General features: G+C 49.3%; 2 protein-coding genes across 7 annotated transcripts; both read left to right on the top strand.

Moving 5' to 3' along the window:
* Positions 1-41: 41 nt before the first annotated feature.
* On the top strand, positions 42-11,759 carry LOC27208156 (MAP7 domain-containing protein 1). 6 transcript variants are annotated; one of them, XR_001600728.3, is made up of 7 exons: positions 42-501; positions 7,119-7,263; positions 7,332-9,295; positions 9,715-9,866; positions 9,934-10,176; positions 10,558-10,796; positions 11,079-11,759. XR_001600728.3 is itself a non-coding variant. In XM_016183769.3 (6 exons), the coding sequence occupies exons 1-6, from the start codon at positions 471-473 to the stop codon at positions 11,083-11,085; spliced, it is 2,460 nt and encodes an 819-aa protein (XP_016022756.1). In that variant the 5' UTR covers positions 43-470; the 3' UTR covers positions 11,086-11,759. The 6 variants fall into 6 exon arrangements, 2 of the variants coding, with proteins under 2 accessions (XP_016022757.1, XP_016022756.1); XR_001600730.3 differs by having other exon boundaries at positions 43-501; positions 9,934-10,094; XR_001600729.3 differs by having other exon boundaries at positions 49-501; positions 7,332-8,065; positions 9,934-10,094.
* A 697-nt stretch (positions 11,760-12,456) lies between these two features.
* LOC27207901 (tumor necrosis factor receptor superfamily member wengen) lies at positions 12,457-23,293 on the top strand. The gene is made up of 5 exons (XM_016183533.3): positions 12,457-12,986; positions 18,091-18,567; positions 18,634-18,868; positions 21,475-21,654; positions 22,282-23,293. Exons 2-5 carry the CDS (start codon positions 18,091-18,093, stop codon positions 22,419-22,421), a joined length of 1,032 nt encoding a protein of 343 aa, XP_016022754.1. The 5' UTR covers positions 12,457-12,986; the 3' UTR covers positions 22,422-23,293.
* Positions 23,294-25,549: the final 2,256 nt, after the last annotated feature.

Below are 25,549 nucleotides of genomic sequence, written 5' to 3'. Positions count from 1 at the left end.
ATCGATGTACGACAACATCGATGTTTCTCCACCTCTACGAAATACGCCGTTCTTCGCAGTCGCGCCGCGCAACTTGCACTTTTGCAGCTCCCCGACAGGCATTGGGCACATTTCGTTTCCCCCAAACGGTCACTCTAGCGGCCACCTTCGAAACAACAACATCACGCGTCGCGTCTCTCCGTCTTTTTCCTTTTTTTTTTACATTAGACCACTACGTTCTCCTGGCGTTTCGTTCGTGTCGCGCGTGATTAAATTGGCAACTGAGAACAATAAGAAGAAATCACAGTGTGCGAGCAACAAACACAACAATTAGTGTAAACAAAACACCCCGACAACAACAATCCAAATTGCAAAAAAGGCAACAAAGAAGAAACGAAAGGCAGGACCTTCGCAGCAAGAGCGAGACAGCAAAGGATCGGGATCGGGAGAGAGCGTGAGAGTGCGAGTTGATCAACGGGATACAGGGTGACATGTGGAGTCCGACGCACTGTAGTGTAACGGGTAAGTGGGGGCGAAAAGCGGGGGACACCCGTTTTAGTATTTTTGTTTTTTTTTTTATTTTTTTTACGGCGAATAAATCGCATTAAAACTTAAACTCGTTTGTGCCGCGTGTGTATGGGTGTGTGGCCTGCGCGGTTGTGTTAGTGTGTGCTTAAAATATTGTCATGACGGTCGTGTTGTTGCTATTGCTTTTTTACTGCAGACGTACCAATTCGAAATTTCACTTTTTCCCCACCGCGCGCTTCCTCCTTTTGCCATTGCCTCTTGCTTTTTCTCTTGTGTTTTCCTGACTCCAGCAATTGCCTTTTTATCAGGCTTTTCTGGCTGATAAGATAATTCCCTTGCTCAAACGCGCACTTACTCATCGCATTGCTAGAAAATTGCTCATGCTAAGCGCTCCCCTTATGTATTTGCACCGCCTCCCCCCGTTGGCATTCCTTAGCTTACGCCCATGGTGGCGCTTTTTTTGGGGCCTCTTGTTTACCTTTGCCATTGTTTTTGTTTTGCGTTTTCTTCAGGGCTAAGTGTCAATGAGAAATCGCGAATTCCAATTCCAAATTCGTGACAAAACACAAAGCGCGCTCATTCTGCTGTTCCCAGTTCGGTGATTATGGAAACAAATAACTGAAAGCCAAAGCATAGATATTTTCATATCTCTAGCATTGCCAATAAGAGCCTTTAAGAAATGTTTTCCGCAATGTTAGTTATTGGTTGCAATAGTGGCCACTGGCGGCCAAATGAGTAAATGAGTCACGAGTTGTGGTTGAATCTAGAGCTGCGTGGAATTTACACAAATCAAGATGATAAATACACTGGGCTCCATTGACATGAACGGATCCAGCTTGTTGTGATCTTGAACTTGCCCCGCTATCAGTTTAGTACGTTCTTTGCCTCAATTCGCTCGTTTCATTTATTTTGCATATTTGCACAGCGCACAGTGTTTTATTCCAGCAATTTGCGATTAAAACCCAGAGCCGTTGACGTCACGGCGAATGAGCAAACAAATCATCGCCGTGTGGCTCTCCCAAATTCGCCGAGTTTCGCCTTGTTTGTTAAGTTTATATGTACATACATACATATGCACACGCACATAAATACACCTGTCAATATTTGCCAATTTCTTGGCGATGAGAATGAGATGAGCGCGCACGCTTTGGAAACAGCTGTTTTCGCTGCTGTTCTCAGAAGCACTCTGTTCCCGCTCCTTTGAAATGACATAGTGTTCCCACACAGAGAGAAATTGTGATTTAAAAGGATTCCTTTATTTGTCTCTCTTTTCAAAGCGGAATGCAAAAGTATTAACCCATATTATAGAATAGGAAATTCTGGACTCAAAAATTTAAATAAAAGCCCATTTTTTTGTAATTAGTGCACTGCTGCAAGATTTGAATTTTACGTACCAGATTTGCTAGTTAAATTAAGAATTCATCTGAGTTTAGCATGTTTATTTCTTTCAGTGTGCTTTTTTCGTTTCCCCTGTTAGATCATCCAGCAAACACCTGGCGGTTCCACCTTCTTATTAATGGCTTGTTGTTTGGGAACCATTTAGTCTGGGAGAGTTCCTTATCGACTGCGAACTCCACCCAATTGGCCCATTGCGTGCCTTATTTTTAGCCGTAAATTCTTGGCCGCCACTTACTCACTAACTCACTCACTCCACTCACTTACTCGGCTACTTACTCCAACTCGCACATCTACGGACACACCTACTGAATAAATGCTTAAAATACCTGAAAATGAAAATTCCTCAGCGGGAAATTGTGCAATGAGCGGCGGGCAGCCAAGCAGACCCAAACAAAACAAACGCCTAATTTTCCTTTTCATTTCCATTTCGGTTTTTGGTTTATGTTTGGCTTGCTTTTGCAACGCATTTTATGCGGTTGCAGTGAAAATCAGAGCGGACCACACCGCCCTTTTATCGATAAAGAATGGTGGCGGCACAGTGAATACCCGCTAACGGGGAAACCAGGTACTACTATGTAAAATAACACAGTAATCTGTTACACTTCTGAAGCTTTAAAGTAAGATTTTAAGTCGTTGGACTAAAAGATAGAGCTTCTAATTAAATTGAGAAATGATCATTATGGCAGCTTCTACTGTATTTTCCCTACTATCACCGAATCGATAAGGAAATCAGTGCGATAAGAGCTGGAGCTGTAGCTAGAACTGTAGTTGAAGTTGGATCACCTCTGGTCACGTCAGCGGGCAGATGGCGTCTTGAGATTGTGTCCACCTCTTCCGCACCCTGTCGTCCGCAATGCCATCGTCCATGTGAGACCGTTTTAATGCGGCTCCATCGATGCACTTATGCGAAACAGTTACGTTCCATTGCCCGACCCATTTAGCCAGAATAGAACCAAACAAACCGAAGCGGATCGGATGAATCGGATGGGATCGGGTTATGAGCAGGGTGGAGGGAGGGTGGATAGTGAAGAAAAACAGGTCTGGCATTGGATGGGATCGCTGGCCGAAACTCTCTTCGCATCGCGGGTCTGCAATTGATTATTTTCCAGTTCCAGTTCTTGGCCAGTGGCAACATTCCTCCGGCGCTGGCCGAACCCCAGTCAGCAGTCACCAGTCCCCAACCCCCGAGCACATCCTCCCCTGAATATTCATGCTGGGAATCTCGGATTCTTTGAGCCAGCGGGGCATTTATATTCAAAACATGCCATGGCAAACAGAAGCCAACTGCAACTGAAATGCTAATCGCCTTTCGTTTGGGAAAACTGTGTTTCATGTCTTCTGCTGTCTGTTTTCCATTTCAAAATCGCACGGCTTCGTGGGTTCAATGCTTGCGAGAAAGAAATTGTTTATGCATAACAATAAAATGATCCGCTGTAAGATGGTGGGATCCCATTGATAGACCGTTTACTTTGATCGCCGCCTCTGCACATTTTCGCATTTTCGCACGATCCGCACACACACACACATACGTATGTACATACAACATACTTATGTATGTATGTGTGCAATGTTGCATTGCCTGCTCGATGTTGCAGTTGCAACATTAATTGTTGCTAATGCTTTTCATCAAACGGGATCTGTGCTGTAATGCGGGGCCATAAAGGCGAGGAGGATTGGCCCCCAGTTGGGTGAGCTTGTAGCACGTGGTAAACCCCCGAGTTGAAACCCATAACCCTGAACTCCGCACCATGAACCCTTCAATCTTTCGATTGGCGCACTCGTTGGGCAAGAGTCGTCCAAAAGTGAGGCTCGAGAAGAACTGTCTTCCGAAATGGGAGCGCGAGCAAGTGGCTCATTAGCATGCGTGGTTGGATGCCCATGCCCCAAGGAGCATTGGCCTCGACTAGCAATTTGCTGTGTATATACTTGGCCACGCCCTCGCATCGCCCCCGAAAAAAAAGAGTGCGAGAGCTGAAAAAAAGTGGAACACGAAAGTGCGTGCTGGGAATTTCACGTTTAAAGTGCGCCATAAGAAGCAGCAGCTATAGAAGCTCTTTATGATTGCGATGTATCTGTATCTGTAGCTTGGCGGGGATTGGGCCCGCCAATTAGGTTTCACACACACACTCACACACATAATCCCCTGGCTTGTGCGATCACTTCATTCCATAGTTTCTCTTTGGGAAATGGATGGAGATGCCAATGGAAATGGAAATGGTCACCTGTGGAGCATCAAAGCACTGCACACGGCCGCAGAAACCAGAAAAGCAGCCGGGAAATCAAGCAAACAAGCCAAGGCACACCGAGAAATGATTTCATTGAAATTAATTAACCCGAAAGTTGACCTCTCCCCTCTCCTCCCATTCCCTCCGCGCATTTACACACACACACACACACACACACACATGTAGTGGCGAGTCAGAAAGGTCAACAATATGCGATGGCAGATGTTGATTCTATTGTCGGCCGTCTGTCTCTCTGGGGTCGCATAAAACAAAAAACAAAGGTGCAGCCGCCTGTTTGCTTGCCTCGCCACGGAGGCTTTTAGCCATAATTGACTGTAAACTAGGAGGGGAGAAACTGAATGGGATTTAATCATCAGTCTCAGTTACCCCCACGTACGCACGTACCAATGTCAGGAATCAAATTCCAGTAGCCCAGAATCGAAATCGAATGAGCATCGATCGGCTAGCAGCGAGAGGCTAGCAGCGAGAGATTTCTCTTTTTTGGCATCGAAGCCAGCCGTTATATTCGGCGGCATATTTGGGCCACGAGCACAGGTGACTCATGTTCCAGAGTTCCAGTGCCATGAGTAAGCCAGCCGGTGGATCCTGCCCTGCGCTTCTGCCCGATATCATAGATAACTCGTACACTTCTGACATTCTGCTGATACAAATTGAATTGAATCGAATTGAATTGCGCCGCCCTTTGCACGTGATTAAATCGAAATTGAGCAACTGGGAGGAAAAGTGCTTCTGTTTTGGCACTGCTCTTATTATCGCCTCTCAATCCGATCGAAGCACTCGGGGGCACTTGGTGCTCACATCACGCCGAGCATCGCCAGGCGAAAATCAAATGCGGCACAGTGGGCGCAAATTATGATGTTTTCGAGGCGAAAATGGTACTTCGGAGTGGCCAAAATGAATCACCTTTGGCCCACGGTGCCGGCAGCGTCATTAGTTTCGAGAGGCGGCCATAAAAGCGGACCAACTTAACGGTTTCGCCGTTGGTGGATTGCTATTTGGTTTTTGGTTTTGGTTGTGCTTTTTTTTTGGCGCTGCCTGCCTTGTTTTTGCTTTATTTTGCTTTTCGTTTCTTACCATTTTGCCATTTAGCATTTGGCATTTCTATTTTGGGGCGCCCCTCCATGCAAAACACCACCACCACCACCATTACCATTACCATCGTCGCGTTATGAAGGGGAACTGGCTGGGCAGACAGACAGACGGGCACGGTGGCAATCAGGCAGAGGAGTCCATCGATCTCTGGGCGGATTTGCATGAACCGCTGCACGAAATTGCCGGGCGGGTTATTGACAGCCATACTCGTGGCCATCCATCTTTCCGTCCATGAGCTCTGTTAGCCATCAGCTATTAGCTCGAGAAGAAAAACCGAGCCCAGAGCGACCTGCAGATGAGCAGGTTGCTCCGCTTTGGTCGCCACTCATTGATCTTCGGCGGCCGTTGGATTATCGATATTAGCCCAGGGGCGCTGCCCCGTCTTTAGCCCCAATGATTGGTACAAAAAAGTGGAGGGAAAACGGGAAAAATCAGCGACGGCACGGCAGAAGAAGCGGAAAACATTTCAAATTGGCTTACAGGCATGCAGACGGGAAAAACTGTTAATGCGATAATAATTATGAGACGCCCACTCGGTGGAAAAGGGGGCGGGGAAAGGCCTAAGATGTGGCACTTGCACCTGAACAGAAACCGAAACCGAAATCGAAACCGAAGACACCGAAAATGATGCACAAATCTGCAGGCCAGGCCCATTGTTTCTGCGCTTTCCCGCTTTTCTTCTAGTCAATTTTCACCGCCTTTCGTTGACACCGCTTTTCACTTTTTGCCTCGTTGTTTATGCCCGGTAATTGCTTCTTTCCCTTCAACTCTTTTTGCTTTCTTCTCCTCTCTTCACTTTACTTTTCCTTCTTGTTTTTTGGCATTACGAAACGCTGGAGGGGATTGCGAAAAACAGACTTTATGCAAGTGCCCAATCACATTTGAATAATCGAAATGAATGGCGATTGCCGGGAGAGGAGCAGGAGAGGGAGGTAGTCGGAGTCTCTGTCCCCCGATTTCCACATGTGGGGTGATGAACATCTGGGCAGTGGAATGACCTGTAGCCCGGGCCAAGCCAAAAATAGATGCCTCCGTTGGATCAGCGGGCTTCGGTTCTGTGCCGTTTCGTTCTGGCAATGACTTAATTTCGTCATTATTTACATTTCGACTCCGATTCCAACTCCAATTTCCACTTCCGGCAGCTGTGCATCCGAAACACAGCAGTGAGCTGGAATCGAAGACGTCGCCGAGGTATACGCGAAAAAAATAGGAGCAGAAAACAAACACCACAGGCAACCAACGCAAAATGCGAATCTGAGCCAGCGATTGTCGCCACTCGCTCGAGTGAATCACTAGCCAAATAATGTTGCCGATGCTCCGTCCAGCGGACCCAAAAGCAAATTTCGAGTTTCACCCGAGCGCCTCGTGACCTCGAGAGCCCGACCAGAGCATCCGGCAGATATGAAAGCCACTGCCACAGCGCCGACACGCCAACCACGCAAACCACAACCGCGATTCGCATCCCAACCCAACCCATCCCATACCATGCCATGCCAACGCCAATCCCAAACTCTCAAACTCTCAATCCCAGCATTGTTTGCGGCCGGCCGGGCGGCCGACTCCTCCAGATACATTTATGTATCTGGGCATTTGCTTTCCAGATCATATTCCATGATCCGGACTCTTGTTCCCCACGCTCCCCATTTGTCACATTAAGCTGAGGCCGAAAATATCACACTCATATTTATTTTGGTGAGAATTAATCATTAAGCTTGGCGTACACTTATTTGCGAATGTAAGCGATATATTTGGATAGCCCAACAGAGACCTTCACATACTTCCTGCTGTTGTCGATGCGTTGGAATGTGACTCAAATCCCCCAGCAAGCCGCCTAAACGACGCTCTAATCTCTCCCACATTTCTATCCCATTACAGTGCAGCGAGCGCGTGGGCTGCTCACCAAGGGCAAGAATGGCACCAACAACTGCTTCGTCACCATTGCTCTGGGCAAGGAGAAGTACCAGACGTCCGTCAAGGACAAGGCCGAGACGAGCGTCAACTGGAACGAGGAGTGCGAACTGTAAGTTCGGAGTTAATAGCTCCTTCTGCTCTGCATGATGCTCAAGCATTCTTCATTCCTTCGCACAGGAAAATTCCCGATCAGGGTAATCGCGCCGAGCTCACTTTGACCTGCCTGCACAGGAACAATCTGGGCATCGATGAGTTTCTCGGCCAGGCGACGCTGCCGCTCAACGAGATGGATGTGTACGACCGGCCACGCGCCAAGTGGTTCAAGCTGGAGAGCAAGCCCGGCAAGGAGAAGAAGAACAAGGAGCGCGGCGAGCTGGAGGTGCGCATCGCCTTCGTGGTCAAGTCCGGCTCGCTGACCGATCTCAGCAAGAAGGACAAGCACAAGTCTTCCATTGGCCAGCTGGCCAGCTCAGTCGGTGGCAGTCTGTTGTCCATCGGAAACGGCGAGAAGCGGCGCGGCATCAAGAAGCTGGCTGGCTCGCTTAGCTCCAAGCTGCACATTCGCAGCAAGAAGAAGAACCAGGAGGCGGGCGCCGACGATAGCAGCTCCTTCGGTGGCTCCTTCGCCAGCCTGGGAACGCCCAACAGCTCCAACGGCAGGGGCCAGAATGGTGGCAGTGGCCGGCGACGTGGCGGCCAGCGGGCGGGCGAAGCCGATCCCGGCGTGATCAGCGAGGACGAGGACGAGTTCGTGTTCGACAACCTCTCGCACAAGAGCTCCGGCAGCTCACTGAACATCCAACGCAGCGGCCTGCAGCCGCCGCCAGTCGGTACGCCCAACTTTACGCCGCGTCACCCATCGCCCCTGCTGAACAACGGAGTTAGTGGCGTCGGAAGCGGCAGCGCGAAAGGTAAGCAAGCGGTATTGCCAGCGACGCTTGATGAGGATGCGTCCATTGACGCGGAGATGGAACAGCTTGAGCTAGATTTCAGTGTTCGTGCCCACGCCCGCGCCAACGCTAACGCCAGCGCCAGCGGCAATGCCAGCACCCTGCCGCCTCCCTCGAAACCACCGCGCATTCCCCTGTCGCAGGTGGACGAGCAGCCGGCTGCCGGGAGTCTGGAGCGGGAAAAGCCAAAGGAGAAGCCAGCCGAGGTGGAGAGCGACAAGGACGAGTGGGCGTCAAAGTTGTATGGCGGTGGAAAGTACCTGGAGATCGGTAGCAGTAACTCATTGAAACGCCGCAGCTGGGAGGACCGAGTTCCACTCCCCGCCAGTGTCGAGGAGCCGCCGTCATTGCACTCGTCCAGTTCGTCGTCCAGTTCGGATAGCGATGACGACGACGAGAATCCACCGGAGACAGCTCCCCCACCAGTACCCGTGCCGGCTTCTCTACCAGTTCCATCTGCTGCTGCTGCTGCAGGTACTGCTACTGTTACTGCTTCTGCTGAGCCAGTGGTGGCTACTTCATCGTCGCTCTTCTCCCCCGACGTGGAGCACCGCAACTTTGATACCTTCAACGCTAGTTTCGCCAAGTACGAGCAGCGAAACAGCACTGCTATTTTTGCAGATGAGCCCGAACTGGAAGACCTAACAGTGGAGCTTGAGAAGCCGGTGCCCACTCCCACAGCACGCCCCAAACCGCAGCCACGTGCTATGGCCGATCTGAGGGCGGAGGAGGAGAAGGCTAAGGAAGAGGCTGCACGGCAACTGCGTGCCGAGGAGGATGCCCGCTTGGAGGCGGAGCTGCGTCTGAATGAGGAGCGCCTGCGCGAAGAAGAGGAGGCTATGCAGCGAGAGCTGGAGGAAGAGAAGGAGCGCCAAAAGCAGCTGCAGATGGATGAGCAGCAGCGGCGTGAGGCCAAGCGCTGGGAAGAAGACCAACGGCTCTTGAGCTTTGCCAAGCGATCCACATCCCTCGAGGAGCCGGTCCCAGAGAAGCAGGAGCTTAAGCATGCGAGGGAGCTCGTGGCCAAGCAGGAGCCGGAGGAAACGCTGGATACGGCAGAGCCAGAGCCGGAGCACAACTTCCTAACGCCCGAACAGTCGCCCAAGGAGTTCCAGACGAATGGCAGTGGCAGAGGCAGCGGGGATCGCTGGGAGAAACGACTGGGCAAATTCAAATACGGCAACAAGCGAGGTGAGCTGATGTACCCGAACCGATACCGAACCAAATCCAGAGCAACCAAACCACTGAATCACTGCAATTCCCCACCACTCCAAAAAAAATCTGGCGGCGGGCGGGGAGTATGGCATAATGGCTGGCGGATCGCGAAGCGCACACGAAACCGAATCCAAAATCAAGCTAACTTCCAGTCTTCGCTGTCAACTGCCGCGTCATTCTCCTTCGAGGCGATTCCTATGCCCCTTTACTCAACCTCTTTTCCCACCTGTCTGAATTTCCTGTCTGTCCCTTGGCTGTTTTGTGTTGTTTCCGTTGTGTTTCTCGCATCCGCCAGTGAATTTGCATCTGAGTTTTAACCACCTTAGCTCCTCCCTCATCCGCGCGCCTCCTCCTTAGTATCTTGACTGACCAATTTTGATTTCCCTGCTCCGCAGATAAATACAACAACGACAACGACAGCAACTCGCCCAGTCCCAAGTCCACGGAGCGCATCATAATTGGTCACGAGAAGTCGGGATCGCATGCGGATCGCCGCTCGGAGATATCCGCCCAGCTGGCCAAGAAATACGAGGGCAAGTCGCGCGAGGTAAGTGGCATTGTCATACATACACCTCGCCTGTGATCAAGTTGTTCATATAATTGCATACCGGCAGGAACTAATGCTAATTGCCAACGGAATGGAGAACGAGGCTCTGCTGCAGCGGCAGCGCGTGAAGGAACTGGAGGACTATCTGGACAACCTGCTGCTGCGCGTGATGGAGACGCACCCGAAGATCCTGCAGAATCCATATTCGCGCACCACGTCCGCCAAGAGGTACGGCACCTGGTCGTTCTGGTCGTCCTCTCGTACGAGAGCCACGCCCACCCACTAACCAACTGCATGACCCTGACCGCCGGTAGGATTGTTGATAGCCGATAGCAAACAGCCCCGCCCCCCTGCTGATCAAAATTTAGGGTCCCACTGGATGGGAATTGAATTTGATATATATGCATATATATATATATAATTTTTTTGCTTTGTACCGTCCACTGCCATTCACCATAAATATGAACAATCCTACTCCGATCTGAATGCGCTTCTCTATTAACCCCGTGTCTTGCCAATTGCAAATTGCCAATCCCAAACTACCTCCACCCACAACCCACCATCACCCACCGCCACCCACACTCGTTATTAAGCCACCCACCGATGTTCTCTGTTTGTTTTTGTTTTTGTTCTCATTTTTGTTTGGCTCTCCTTTTAACCGAATGCATTTTTGTGATTTCTTTTTATTTAGTTATAAAAATTACATCAATATGAATGACTTTCTAAAGTAAGTGCTGCGCATGCTGCAAGTTGCATTTAAGTAGACACTTAACCAACAATCCCCAACAACAACAACATCACCACCAACAACACCACAACCCCCAACAACAACAACAACAACGACAACCAGAACTGCGAGACACGAGTAACAAGAACTATAAACACCGCCGGCCGAGAAAGAAGTGAAGGAACCACTGAGGCGGGATCGAAGTAAGAAGAAGCACCGATGACCCACTGACTTTTCACCCCATTCTCGCTGTCTCTCAAACAACTCGCTCTGTCTCTATCCAACAGCTCGGCCCCTCTCTTTCCCTTTCGCTTGCCTGCTGCGCCGTTGTGTCGATGGTTTCCTGTACTCCCGCCCCTTAATCCCCTGCAGCTTAAGATTCCCGCCACCCGCACCCACCAACCCCACTGCCCACTACCCACTCACCCAACATCCTTGTGCTCACTGTTGGTTATACTTACCGGATGATCTGTTCTGCATTGCAGCGGCTAAACAAACAGCCAAACTGGCCGACGCCAGCAACCGGTTCACTTATCGCCGAGCAGCTGGAGAAGATCTGCGGAGGCTGCTCCGGAAGCTGTTGAGTCGAAACGAATCGAAACACCACGTTGCCTTTGCCGCGAGCAGCAAAATTCAAGTGCTTTCTAAAACGTATTGCTAAGAGGGAAACTAAGTGTACGCGTAAAACAGTTAGGCTTAAGGATTGCAAAATCTATATTGATATTTTATTGTGTGTAGCATTCGTACTTTTTCATTTAGAAATCCCCCCCCTCCCCCCCACACACACACACACTAAACAGAACTAAATTAATTGTACTATATGTTTATCCTGGCAATTGACGCGATTTGCTTGTCAATTGATTGAAATTATCCGAAAGTATTGTGTTTGTTTTTTTTGTATGACCCACTTTTTTTTTTTAGTGTTGTGCGACAAGAGTTTGAGAAGTTTTTGTAAAGTGCTGCCTGGGAAGTGGCCTTAGTGAATTAAGTGAATTAAATTATTTATGTTTTAGCGGTTAAGCGAAAAGTGGGAAAGGGGGAACACCCACGTGTGTCCCCCGCGAAAAAAAAAACACCACACACAGTTGAAATATGTTGATACTACAATGATTTTACTTATTGATATAAACGCAAGCAGAATAAAAACATTTTTAACATAAATAACATATCGTTGTCTTTTAAATGGTATCGATATAGATTGAAGTTGGTTGAAATATTTGTAATTGGCATGCTTCTATTTTGACTTACACTGATGGTACTCCTATGAACAAGTTTGTAGTAAAGCGCCACCTATGAGAGACTGTGCAATCCTAGCCACTGCTTTTGCGCCATCTATGCAAGACAGGCGTATGCTTCTGTGAGCTTTGAGAAAACCTATGACCGCAAAAGTATGCTACAAAATAAAATAAAACACCGATAGTCACGAGATTTTGGTTTTTAAGGACTTTACTTTACAGAGGTTTTTTTAAATTAACAGACCGCTAAATTCAAATTCGATTGAGTTAGACCAACTACAAATATTGGCCAACAAAAAACGCGACTGGAAATGTTTTGATAAATAATAAATAATTGTTCTTAATAATTAATAAAATTTTAATTGATTTGATTTGACTGTTTGGACTTATAATAGATAGTGATTAATGTTGCCTATGTGTTGCCCATGTTGCCATGTTCATGTTAACTTCATGTTCCATGTTCTATACAACAATACATTATTAACAAATACTATAACTTATTTGTTACATATTTTCCATGCTGATATACCCCCTTTTCTAGGACAGAAGTGCGTGACACGCTTGAACTGAAAGTGGAAATATCGACTGAACGAAAATGTTAAGTCGCCTAACAGCGAGCGACTCTGTAGATACATTTGCTCTCCGGTGCGCACTGCGATCAGTCTCTCACAGCCAGCGAATAGCTGCGTATCGCATCGCTGCGATCGAGCGCCGAGGAAAATCGAGCCGAGGAAAACGTATTTCCACTTGCCTGACCATAGATATTTTGCTGGCGCAGCTCGCACTCGCGACGGCCAATGAAAAGTGCAGTGAATGTACCATTTGAACGATTTTTTTTCCTGTTGCGCGGTTGCCAGTGCGAAAGAAGAAAAGTAAAGAAAAGTGCTAATTGTGCAATTGCGACTGCAATTGATTGACAACCCGAACGATCGATCGGTCCGTCCATTCATCCATTTTCATTTTATCGGGGGAGGGCAGTGCGTTGGATCGTTAGATCATTCAAAGTCAAAGATGCAAACATGAAGCCTGCCGCCGCCGTCGCGAATTCGAATTGAAAGGCACTAAATAGAAGGCAGCGAAAGGCAGAGCAGCAGACGCAGATCATCGCAGATCACCGCAGATCGCAAACAACAAACCAACGAGTGGAGAAGCGAAAAAGTGAGTGATTTATTTATTGCACAGTCACAGTCGGAGAACCAGAAACAGAAACAGAGGCTCAGGTTATGATTACTGGTGCCCAGCCGGCAGAAGCCCACTTGCATGCGGAGATCTGGATCCCCCCGGAGTCCGGATCCTCATCTACGATCTCCCAGCTCCCAGCTCCGAGCTCCGAGCTCCCATCTCCGATCTCCATCCACTCATGGCTGGTTATGCTATATGCGCTACTATATGTGCTACTATATATGCTACTATATATGCTGCGTTATGCTTTATGGCTTATGGTTATGCCCGTCTGTTCAGCTTCTGTTTCTGTTTCGGAAGCGGCGGCGATGATCTCCGCATCTCGTGGAGCTGGGGGGACTGCGGCTCGTGGGCTGGGGACTGGGGGATGCGGACACGGACACGGACGCAGACACACCGAAATGGAATGAAATTGAATTAAATCAAATGATAAAAAATATAAATCGAGTGTAGAAACAGAACAGAAACAGAAACAGAGGCAGCCCTCTGTGCGGTAGCGAAAAACAAAAAGACACGGAACAACTAAAAAAGAAGCGAAAAATCGGAATCGGATCCGCGCGAAAAAAATACACAAAAAAAAAAGAAAACAAGCGCTCAAAAACAGAGTCCAAAACTGAATCCGTATCCGAATCCGAATCAGAGAGACACACAATCATAATCACAGAGCCCCTCGTGCAGGGCGGACAACTGACGAGATGGATGGACAGATTGGCTGTGCCATTGGGGGGACTACAACTACTCCGACATGTATTCAGTTGCAGATACAGATACAGATACAGATACAGATACATGTACAGATACAGGAACAGAAGCGGAATGAGATACAGATACAGATGCAGATGCAGAAACAGAAACATAAGCAGATTCAGATAGAAATTCAGAAACAGGAAGGAGCAGATGCAGATGCAGATGCAGATGGAGCTGGAAATGGAAATGGGATGGCAAAGGGTAAACCGGAGGCGTCGACGGCATCCGCACTTGTTGGCTGCTCCGCGGCTCAGTGTAATAATAATAAATAGGAAATACATTGAACTGCCCGTCTAAACATTGCTTACATAACGCCAGAATGTCAAAATTCCGGTGTAAAAATATACGTACAGATACAGATGCGGACGCAGATACATTTACAGATACAGATAGCATTGCCCTGGATGCCACATATGTACTGTACTTGCACTCTGGTTAGGTGATCGCATCGATCTGTATCTCAGCTTCTGCTCCCAACAACTCACACAACCCCTCTAGATGTTGGCTTTTCAAACTTTGGCAGTGGATTTGCACTTCGGGCTGGTGCTGCTTCACGCCAGATGTCATGTACTTGTTGTTCCAGTTGCGTTCTTCTGGGCAGGAACAACATGGCCAGCACACTTGGGTAAACACCTATTTTTCCGCTCTCCTAACTTGTTGCACTGTACGAACAGGAATGGTGTAAAGAAATAGCTTATAGAATCCATCAGGTATACTCAGTACTCATGCTGAAACGAGAAGATACTATTGTTCTAAGATCTTATGAAGTACTTTGGCTTGTTGGCTTTGATCCCGCAGTGATTTATTGGCCCATTGAGCAGATGGACGAGGGAGGAGCGCCTTAGCTGGCTAACTAAAAAACTCTAGGCATTTGCAACAATTTTGAGCCCACTAAATGCCAAATGCCGCTTGATCGGGTTGCGTTCCCAGCTCGCAGAAACAGAAACTGATGTTCCTCTTGATCAGCGTTGTTTTCCCATTAAATCCCCTCCTCGCTGCCCCATGAAATGGTTGGTGCTTAATGGTTTTGTCGCGTTTTGGAATTTACACAACACACACACACACACACACACAGGAGAGGCCGAGAGAGAAAACAAACAAGACAAATAAAAAGCGGAAAAAACAAAAAACGTGAAAAAAACGTCCAACAGCAGATTCAGAATCATAAAATTCGTGAGCGTTCAGCTGACAGTTTAATAAATGCCGCTGCCTCTCGCTCCGCCGCACTCGCCATCCATCAGCTTTCATTTGCTGCGATCGCGATTGCTGTTGCGATTGCGACCGGAGAGCTGCAAGTGGGCGGGCGGGGTCCACATAGTGCTCTGTGCGAGACCCCAACGAGGAGCATCAGTCGCTGGAATTCGTCGCAAGACTCGAGAATTCCCCATTTGGCAATCGTTTGATAAGCATTCTGGCTATTCGAAGATGTGTTTGCCAAAAACAAATATTTGAAACAAAAATCTTTACTTAAGCGAGGTTTTTCATATGAACAACTCTTAGGAACTCCACTGATTTTCCCTTTAGATTCACTGGCTTACTCCACTTGCAAATCCTTAGATTCACTCATCCCAATGCCATTTCTCTGTCGCAGTTACGCTGTTCCGATGTCAAACCTTCTTGTCTATATCAATTCAGCGAGTATAACCCAAAGTCAAGTCCCCTCTCCTTCTTGCCAAGAAAGTGTTCCCTTTGGCAGACCCAAGATCATGACTTCACTTACTGCTGCCACATCTTTGCATTCTGCTGCGGATTCCGTTTGATGTGCATTTTATTTTAGGTCGCGAGTTAAAAATACGCCAATCTCTCTGTGCTGGTGCTTTATTTTCTTTGGCAGCGACAACCGCCAGCTGCTTGGGGATACGGAAAGGGACACCTCCTCCTCCTCCGCCTCCTCCGCCACCTCCTACTGCTGCTGCTTCATTCGGCTCTTTCAGCCAGTCCGCCTCCTTTGGACACTTTGGTAATTGCATTGGAAAGGCGGCAAGCAAATTGCTGGCCCACTTCGTGCCCCACCCACCTTGGTTGGTATTCGGTTGCTTTGGAAGTCGTTCGGCTGACCCATTTCGTTGGGCACCTCCTGCTCCTCCGATGGCCTGTCCGCCTCCTGGGCAGTCGCCTCAGCCTCAATTAGTGCAGCATGAGAGGCAAAAAACGCAACATGATTTAAATTGCTGTCACTGTCAGTTGTCAGACAACGGCGAGAACAGCAGCACGAGCTACAAAAACAACAGACTGAGACGGTGGACGGAGGACGGAGGACGGAGGAGAAGGCAGAAGGCAGCAGACAGAAGACAGAAGCCAGAAGCGATCGCAGAATGTATCTTCTAGATACACGTCTGCTGACATAATAATCTCCTTGCCACCCCTTTGGCCGCCTCCAGTTTCGACCATGTGTTGGTGCTGGCTAAAATTGGGCTGCTTCTCTGGGATCCACCATCAGCCACCATTCCGCTGTCACTCAAGCTGTCCGAGGACTGGCTGCTCGTCTTTGGCTGGCAGAGATCAGCGATCGCTTTGGGTGCCGCAGCCATGATCCACATTCGGTTGGGCAATATGAAATATGTATATGTAGAGTGCTCCTTATGGATTCGCACAGAGAAACTATTCCATGTGGTTGGCAATTCAGAGCACGATCTGGCTACTATTTATGGCTGGATTGGATGGGGCTCGGTCTTGGGCTCTTAGAATCACGATCACGATCACGATCAGTGGGTTGTGGAGAAAGCACCTCGCCGGTGGACTTCCAACTCAACCGGAACCAATGTGTGTGTGTGGGTGCGTGGACAGGTTTACTTGTCACAGAAATCGCAGGGAAATAAAATCTAATCAGCATAAACAAACGAGCTTTTAATGAGCTGGAGGAAGTTCGAGTGCCTTATAAAGAGTTTCCGATACGAAATTCATTTGAAATACATATGAATAAAGTCGTCTGGAACACTTGTCGCTCATGCTAATGAGCTCCACGGCCCGCCACTCATGTTCAATTGTCAATTGATCGCCAATTCCAATTTCACCCGATCGATTCCTCTTCTGGCGGGTAACTCTATCCATCCGCTCAAGCCTGAACCCGAACCCGCACCCAGTAGGAGCCTCCGCCTCCGCCGCCTCCTGCTGCCCCTCCATGCGATCCCACACCAGCGTAACCCCACCCGCTGTTATGGTGACGGTGGCCATAATGGTTGATTTTAATTAAATATTTCTTCTTCCTGTTGTTGTTTCCCTCGTTCGCATTTGGGTCTGCTCTATGGAATGGCCATGGCGGAGGCCCCTGCCCTGCCCTGCCCGTGTCCCTGCCCCTATCCAAGTGCCCCACCATCCGCTTCCCGGTTCCCGATTACCGATTCCCGCTTCCCAGGGCACGACAAGTGCACGACCCCACCCCAACCCATAGCCCATAGCCCAAAGCCTATACCATCCAATCCAATCCAATCCCATCCAATCCTATCCTATAGAGTTGGTGAATGGGCTGTGATTGTGGCGAAAGGGAAGCCCAGATTTTCCAGGGAAAAACTCCGAAGCGGCTTCTGGTTTTCTGATTTTCTTGTTTCTGGTTTCTGATTTCTGGTTTCTGGTTTTTCGGGATCGCCTAGGGACACCGTGCACTTCTTCGCTGGAACGGAAGTGGGCAGTTGCCTGGCTCTCTGCTCCTCCACTTCCACTTGGCTTGGCCGTCGCGTTTGCCGCATAAATAATAATCGCTGTCTATAATAGTTTGTCGTTAATGCGGCACAGGAATCGAATCGAATCCGGGGAGTAAACAAAATGTGCAGACGCACGGGGAGGATGGGGACGAGGATGAGCATGAGCATGGGGATGGGGATGAGCATTGAACCCAAGCTGCCGCCGTTGATAGTTGGAAGTCGGTGGGTTATGGTCGGTGTCCGTGGTGGGGAACTACAGTGCCCAGCACCCGCCATCATTAAAGTTGATTGCAAACTGTACGCATTTATGATCGCCATCACCGTATAAGCCTCATCAACCCGATGATGATGATCGTCATGATGATGATCGCCATCACGATGATCCTCATGATGATGATGATGGTGATGATGAGGGAGATGGCGTCGCATTATCAACAACAGAATTAGCATGCCTATGACCGTTGGCCGTTTATTAGTTTGCCGTTGCGCGAATTATTTTTATAGAAGATGGCTTCTGGTCTCCAGCTGGCTCCCAAGTGCCTTCCATATCAATAAGTAGTAGTGTTTTTTCCCAGTTTCCCAGCGTTCGTTTTCCCATGGGAAAACTGGGCAGCTGCTTCCCAGCAAAACCATTAAACCATTAAGTCTTACAAAATCCATAAAAGTATCGTTTTCTCGCTTCTCTGCTGCAGATGATGCCGCCAAGACTTCCAGGCGGCCATGGAGGAGCCATGCGTAGTCGGAGCAGCAGCAGTGGCCACCACTTAAACACAACGTTTCACAAAGGCCGACGGAGGCGACAGCAGCACCACATCGGTGGCAGCCACATCAGCATCAGCCACGGCAGCTACCTGGCCCTGCTACTGCTGTCCACCACCTGCTCCCTGGTGGCCACCAGCGCCTCCTCGTCATCCTCCGCTGCAGACACAGACATTGCGCCACCAGATCCGCCGCCGGTCAGCCAGGTGTCCATCGCCTCCAGCTCGCCCTGCGCCCCACAGCATTGGTGGGACTCGCAGCGGGATCGCTGCACACCGTGCACCCGCTGCCAGGGCGAGATGATACCGCTGCGGCCCTGCCAGCTACACACGGACACCATCTGCGGCTCCATATACGACCTCAAGATCGACTGGGTTGTCCTGGCCAAGACCGAACCCAACTGGAAGGAGGTGAGTGCATCTACCGTCGCGGAAAAGAAGCTCGCCATCAGAGATATCAATAACCTTTCCTTGCAGCGCCGAAAGTCCTCCGAGTATGAGCACTTCGAGCACAATGCCCCACTGCAGCACCTGACCCACGAGCAACTGCAGCAGCTGCACGAGGAGGCGGCCGCCGCCTGGGTCCTCGACTGGCAGACTGGCGTCCTCTACGTGGCCGTGCTCACCTGCCTGGTCTTCTTCTCGGTGGCCGCCTGCATCCTCATCCACCACATGCGCCAGTGGCGTCGCATGGAGCGTCGCCTGGACCAGGGTGAGTACCCCATCCCATCGAGCTCTACTTTCCCAGTTAGCCCAGTGGCTGTGCTTCGCGTTTCACACGCTCCCGGGCACATTTCACCTGCCAAAGCCCTGCAACTGATTGTGAATTCAGAGCGCATCGCTTGGCCAAGGGCCTCGCGGCAGTCCCAAATCCCAGCAAGAAATGTATGGCCGCCTGCTTGGCATGCTCGGGCCATCGGCCAACTAACGCTTTGATTGGCCGTTCTGGCGTTCAGGGAGAAGGGCATACATATTTATAAGGCGACGGGCCCAGAACACGACACTTTGATGTATGGAGGCCCGCGATTCCGAGTCGCCAGTCGAATCCGAATCCGAATCTCTCGGCGGCATCGCCAGTGCTGAGATTTCCAGCGAATTGCTGCACGATCAGCTGGGCAGCGGTGATCCGCAACTCCGTGGCTCCAAAGGAATACTAACGAGGCGGTGGCGACCACTGGACTTGGTCTTCGTCTGCGCCTGCGCCCGCGACAAAGTAGAACGATATGTCCAAATAATTTTGGCGCATGCGAGTCGCGATTCGCATGCCAATGGCGGGCACAATTAGCAGGCACTGTGGGTCTCCGTGGAACAAGCATGTAGAACTTGACCGAAACATGGTCGTGGCGGCAGTACAGTTGCCCTTGGCGGCAGGCGGAGGATCGCCGATCAAATGGAGCCTGTTCAACTGTGGAGAGCGCTTGTGTCGCACAGACGCGGGCCACATGTGGCAGCACCATTCCAATGCTCCACCAACCGCCCGTTTGGAGCAACTCCCTCCCTCGCCCACACAGCACAGAGATCTGTAGATCCACAGAGATTCAGAGATTTATGCCGTGTTTTGATAGCGCTTCTTGTTGATCTCACCCGAGATGTTGTTCTTCGGCGTGTAATCATAATTCAGGGCGTGTCGACACTCCGCGTCCCACGCAGCGTGTCCAGCGTGGAAAATTTATGCATTTCCAGCTGCGGGAGGAGGCAGCGCAGGCGGCGGAGGAGGAGGAGGGATTTAAGGGGTTTGGGGCAGGGCACTTGCAGCCGGAAACGAATTCTCGGCGGTCAGGTAAAAATCTCAGGTCTCTAGAACAGAACGCCCCCTTCCGCTCAAGGACAAGCGGATGTTTGTCGAAACATTTCCGCGGGCATGTGGAGAAATTCCGAAATCATGTCACACAGGCGACGAGCCGGGGAAAAACATGTTTTCCACACCAATACACACACACACACACACACACACGCACAGGGACAGCAGGCAGGAAACGAAATGAAAATGCCCAGGGAGTACAAACTGCATACATGCATGTTTCGGTGCAACGGAATTTGGTGATCATCGACAGATTTAAAATAGTGTGACAGGCGGTGGTAAAGGGGCTGCCGCACTTGAAGCGGAGTTTCCCCGCTAATGGTGCTGCTGCTCCCCCAGCTCCAGTCGCTTCCGCCTCGAAGGGACCTATAAATAGGCACCCAGTTCCCTTTTCCTTGGCCAAATGATTGAACGGCGACCAGCTGCGGCTGCTGATGCTGCCTGCCTCCAGAGCGGAAAGGCAGGAAAGGTGGGAAGGTGCAACACTTTTCGTTCAAGCGCATCATTGACAATTGGGCATCCGCAACCCCATCCCCTTCCATCTGCCTCCTTCATTGGCACGCGCTGTGCAGGAATCTGCATCGCATCTTGGGGGCCAGGCAATAAATATTCGCGCGAGGCAACTGCCACAGAATGTTGCACATTTCCTTCTCCATGTTTTTCGCGCTACGCAGCCCATTTCCATAAATAGAAACCAAGATGTACTGGCTCCAGCTCCCGCTCCCGAAGAACCGGCAAAGGGAAAGGGCCTGCTTTTTGGACACACCATTTGCCATTCATCGATTTTGTCCCACTTTGCGATTCATAAAAGCGTGTTCGCCTTTCGAGTGGAGTTCTCCGATTTGCTTCCTGGACTGTTGCTTTGATTTTCCACCCAGATCCTCCGGCCGCTCCCCCTTCCACCTTTTGTGTTCACTAATCTGTTCGGAGGAAAAACGGAAAAGCGGAAAAGCGGAGCAGTGCTCCAAGCGCACACGTATGTGTTCGGCCGCAGCGAAATGGGGAGAAACGTATTCAAATCGAATTGAACTGCGCAAATTTGAAAATTGTTTCGACCTCGCTTCGCCGAGTTGTTGTTTCCCTGGCCGGTTGCTGTTTTCTTTTCCATTTTCCAAGAGATTTTATTGTTCGCGCTGCCGCTGGCGGCCGGATTGTTTATAATAAAAGCCGCTGAACGATGGCCCAAAGGCAAGAACGAAGACGCACATCATCATCATCGGATCGTCCGCGGGCGGGTGCTTCTCTTGGGCAACTTGGAACTTAATTTTCGTGCTCGCCGCCCGAGTTTATAAATAAATGATAAATTTTCTGCCGCTGGCCTCGTTCGCCGCCCACTCCCACTGGCCAATGGAGGCAAATTGTTTACAATTCGCCATTCGGTATTGGGATTTCCTGTGTGCCACCCAATAAACATTAAACACTAATCGAACAATGGAGCATATAAACAGTTCTAGCCAATTGCGAATCGAAAATACGGGCTTTTCCACTCATCACTTCTTCTTTGCCCATTTTCGCAGATGTGGAGGAGCTGTCGACCAAGCTGATGGCCAAGCTGGCGGAGGTGCAGAGCCTGGACGGAGGCACCTTCTTCATCGGCAACGCGGACGCCTTGCGAGGCCTGCCCGCCTCCGCAGCGACGACGCATCCAGCAACGACGCAGTCGGGGATCTTCCAGCCACAACACGTGCTGCTGCCTGGTAAGTGTCCCAAGTCCCCGATCCCTGCTAGAGCCTAGATCGCAGCTCCCCGACCGAGCTCGGCCACTTGAGTGGCCTGGCAGGAGGCGGGCCAGGCCATGAACTCCCAGCGGGCATCCTTGGTGGGTCATTAGTTGGGTTTTCAAGCCATTTGCATGACACTACTCAGTGGTGGCTATTCAAATACAACCAAAAAGTGTTGTCTTGGTACCAGAAGCCTCTTCAATATTATTACCAACTCAAGTTAGTTTTTCAAATTAGTAAATTAAACCAATTAGAAGTCTCCATTTTATTAAGTGATTTGCAAATTGTCCTAATCAGATATGGTTTTGTTTCAACTGACAGGCCAAAGATACGATGCTTGTTTAGTTCCGAATGTTTTAAATGTTTAAATAGCCTTTGATTATCATACAAATGATATTAATCCGAGTTTGCTGACCCCAAGCCAGTAGTGATCTTCAAGTTTGCAGACCTCCTACGAATCCGAATATTCGAAATGCAAATCAGACCGATATCGGGGGCGTGGGTGGAATTTGAATGACGGCTGTCACTCGGTTTCGACAGCCACGCTTGTGGCCTGCCCAACTCATCCGAACTCTTCTTTCCCCATCCCTCTCGCTCTTGCAGAAAAACGCGGCAAGCACCAGGAGCGACGGATCCTGAAGACCCTGCAGCCCGGCAATGTCTACATCGAGGAGAGCAACGCTGGATTGGGCGGCATGGGCGTGGGCCTGGGCGTCCGCGGCTGTTCCGGCCTGAAGGGCTGAGCCGGAGATGTGGTCAGGGGACATACTTAAGGAGTGGCTATGCAGGCGCACGGACGCAGGACGCGGAAGGATGCGAGAATGGATCCGGAAAACGATACGCAACCGGAACCGGAAACGGAAATGGATTAGAGAAAGAACTTTGTACAAACAGCCGCTTAAAAGGAGGAGGACGGAGGAAGGAGACCGAAACTATTATTATTTTTTATATTATTAATCTTATTCTAATTATTACGACTTTTTTTTTGTCCTAATATTTAATTGAATCGTTATGTTGACTTGTTTGTAATGCGCGGACAGTTGAGGACGCGGGCTTCCCGTTGTGGGGAATCCCGAGCGATGCGGCAAAATGTTTTGTACATACTCGTAGAGATGAGGCATGTGGCACCGCCCACGTATACCCACGTATATGATAGAAGCGATTTAGATTAACAAATCTCTACTTAATGTAAATATTAAGGCGATCGAACACGCGACCCCAAACGCAACGAACCCACATCGTTGCGGAGTGGAACGAAACCAAGTAATATTGGCAACATATCAGCTTCTGTATGCATGGAACGCATATAGACGCACGTATTGTTAACATCACCCATATCCCATAGCCTAGTACTAGTAACCAGAGTAAACAGTATCCTATAGTCCCACCAGCAACACACACGTACATTTAACCGAGTTAAAATATCCAACGAGAGCATTTTCCGGCTAGCTGCTACCGAGCTTAATCGAATTAACTGTAACAGTAATGGTATAGATACAGATATAACTACTTATAATAATGCTAATTAACGGATAACTATATCGATAGGGAGAAATGTCTATGTCCTAAGTGCTATCAGTGTGCAACAGCAATAAAAACCTTTATGATTATACAACATCTGGCTATACCCCTTTATTTCACTACTTTTCTAATCAACTTCTGAAGACTTTGATCTGGCGGTGGACCCGGCAGTTTCCATCGAATCCACACAGTGCTTTCTGTGGCCCCAGAGTGTCTGCGATCCCAGCATCAGCATAATGGAACTGTCGCCTTGAAGCCATCTCCATCTCCATACGCAATGTGCCTGGGAACACATGTAAATATGTATGTAGGTGCATGCATAATTGCGTGTCTATGGATGCCAGAGATCTTCTCGAGAAGGGAGGAGCGGCATGTGGATGGGGAATCGGATTGGGAATGGGGAATGGGAACGGGGACGGCAAAAGCAAACGCGGGCCAGGAAACGTCTTTCAGTGGAAATGAAAATGAAAATGGAAATAGGCGGTGGCCTCCACCTCCTCCTCCGCCTCCACCTTCTCTAGCGTTGGGTGCACTTCGCATTTGGCATTTGCATTTTTACGGAATTGTCTCCAAGTTAACATTGAAAATGGTCATCTGCGACGACAACAACGAATGCCTTTGCATTTATTAATGTTGCTCGCTGTGCAGTTACACAATCTTAAACGATGGCTGTCCATACATATTAGTGCCTATAATATTTGTAAATAAAATTCGTTTAGATGGCGACGCGCAAAAAATTTCCAATGAAAAGCCAACAGTGGGCACCCATCCACATCCCTCCTCCCATCGCTCCCAGCCCCAGCATTGCTTCCCTCAATCCATTATTGACCATTCCGCGCACGGAACGCAAGACTTTCTGATGGGAGATTGGCCTGCCATGGGCCTGATGGCCTGGCCAGCAGAAATTAATTAGCCGCGACGTGGAATAAATTAGCAAATGCCAACTGGCGGACCAAAGAGTTCAGAGTCTAGAGTAGAGTATCGAGGGAAATGCTGGCTGGATCCCATCTCATTAGAGATGATCCCTTGGTCCCAATGATCCATCTAGGTGTCCGCTTTCACCCGCAACTCGTTGTGGCGCCTCCAGTTCCGATTTCAGCTTCCCAGTTTGCCAGTTTCCCAGCTGCTGCGGCACATGCCACACTCGTTTGGAGTATTTTTAACATGCAACACAGGGCGCATTGTCGCAGCTGCTCGAGATGCACTTGAGATGCGGATAAGTCGTAAAAGGCAAAAGCGGAAGGAAGTGGGCATTAGCCGGGAAAGCCAGATATTGTGCCCATAAAGCCATTCGGTGTCGGAAATTAATAGCCCATGGCTGCTCCCCACTTTGTTTCATATTTTCTGTTTAGTTTTTTTTTGTTTTTTTGGGAACGTGATTGCCAATTGCTCAATGAATCAAAAATAGCGCCACGAGTGCGGCACTTGAATGAAGAATGGAGAATGTCGAATGGGAATGGCAATGGGTAACGCTGGCGGGGATCGGTAATCGGCAATCTGGGGACTGGAGAGTAGAAGCACGGAGCACGGAGCTTTGGAATGCGCACGTCTCTCGCTATTTGGCACTGGGCACTTGGCACTTGGCCATCGGGCGATGGCAATGGCAACCTGTCCAAATGCGGTCAACATGGCATTTGATACGCTTTGCTGGCGCATTTGGACTTCGATTTCGATTTGAATTTGGCCATAGTGCCGTCGATTGTGCGATTTTTGGCCCGTTTCCGTTGGCCGAGAAACAAGTCGAGTCGTTCCACCGGCGGCGGAAATGCGAAACGAAAATTGCTAAATGATCGAGTGTTGGGGTGGGGCGAAAAGCGACCTAATGGGAAAAACAAACGAGCGAATAACAACGCATATGCGGGAAAACCTCAACGGAAAGCCGACAGGAAATGAGTTTTCCCCACCCCGAAATGTTTAATTGGTTAGCAGCGGCAGGAAGTGAGTGGGAAATCCAGCAATGATCTGGGCGACCAAAGCTGATGAGGGATCTGGCATTAGATTTGCGAAGCGAAAGGAACTTGAACGTCGTATAGTTGTGGCCTGGCCATGGTATGTGTCTCGGCTAAAAGTATCCTGTTAAGAATTAACTAACAGATGGCGCCAGTGGTACTAGAAATCCGTTGCAAAAAAGCTACGGATGGGCTATCAATTAAAACCAGTCGCATTGCAATTAGATTTGGAATATAAATTTATGTATTTAATATCTTTAATATAATTTTGCCTTTTTCTGCACCTAATTCAAGTCACTTCTGACCTTATCCTGCCAAGAAATGACCCATAGATGGCGCCAATTTGCCTGCTAAAAGTTTGTGGCTGCTTTATCGTTTGAAACTTCTTTTGATAAGTTGGC

This window comes from Drosophila simulans, chromosome X (assembly GCF_016746395.2).
Source record: "Drosophila simulans strain w501 chromosome X, Prin_Dsim_3.1, whole genome shotgun sequence".
NCBI lineage: Eukaryota > Metazoa > Arthropoda > Insecta > Diptera > Drosophilidae > Drosophila > Drosophila simulans.
Note: the sequence above shows the minus strand (reverse complement) of the source record. Positions and strands in the feature narration are given on the sequence as shown.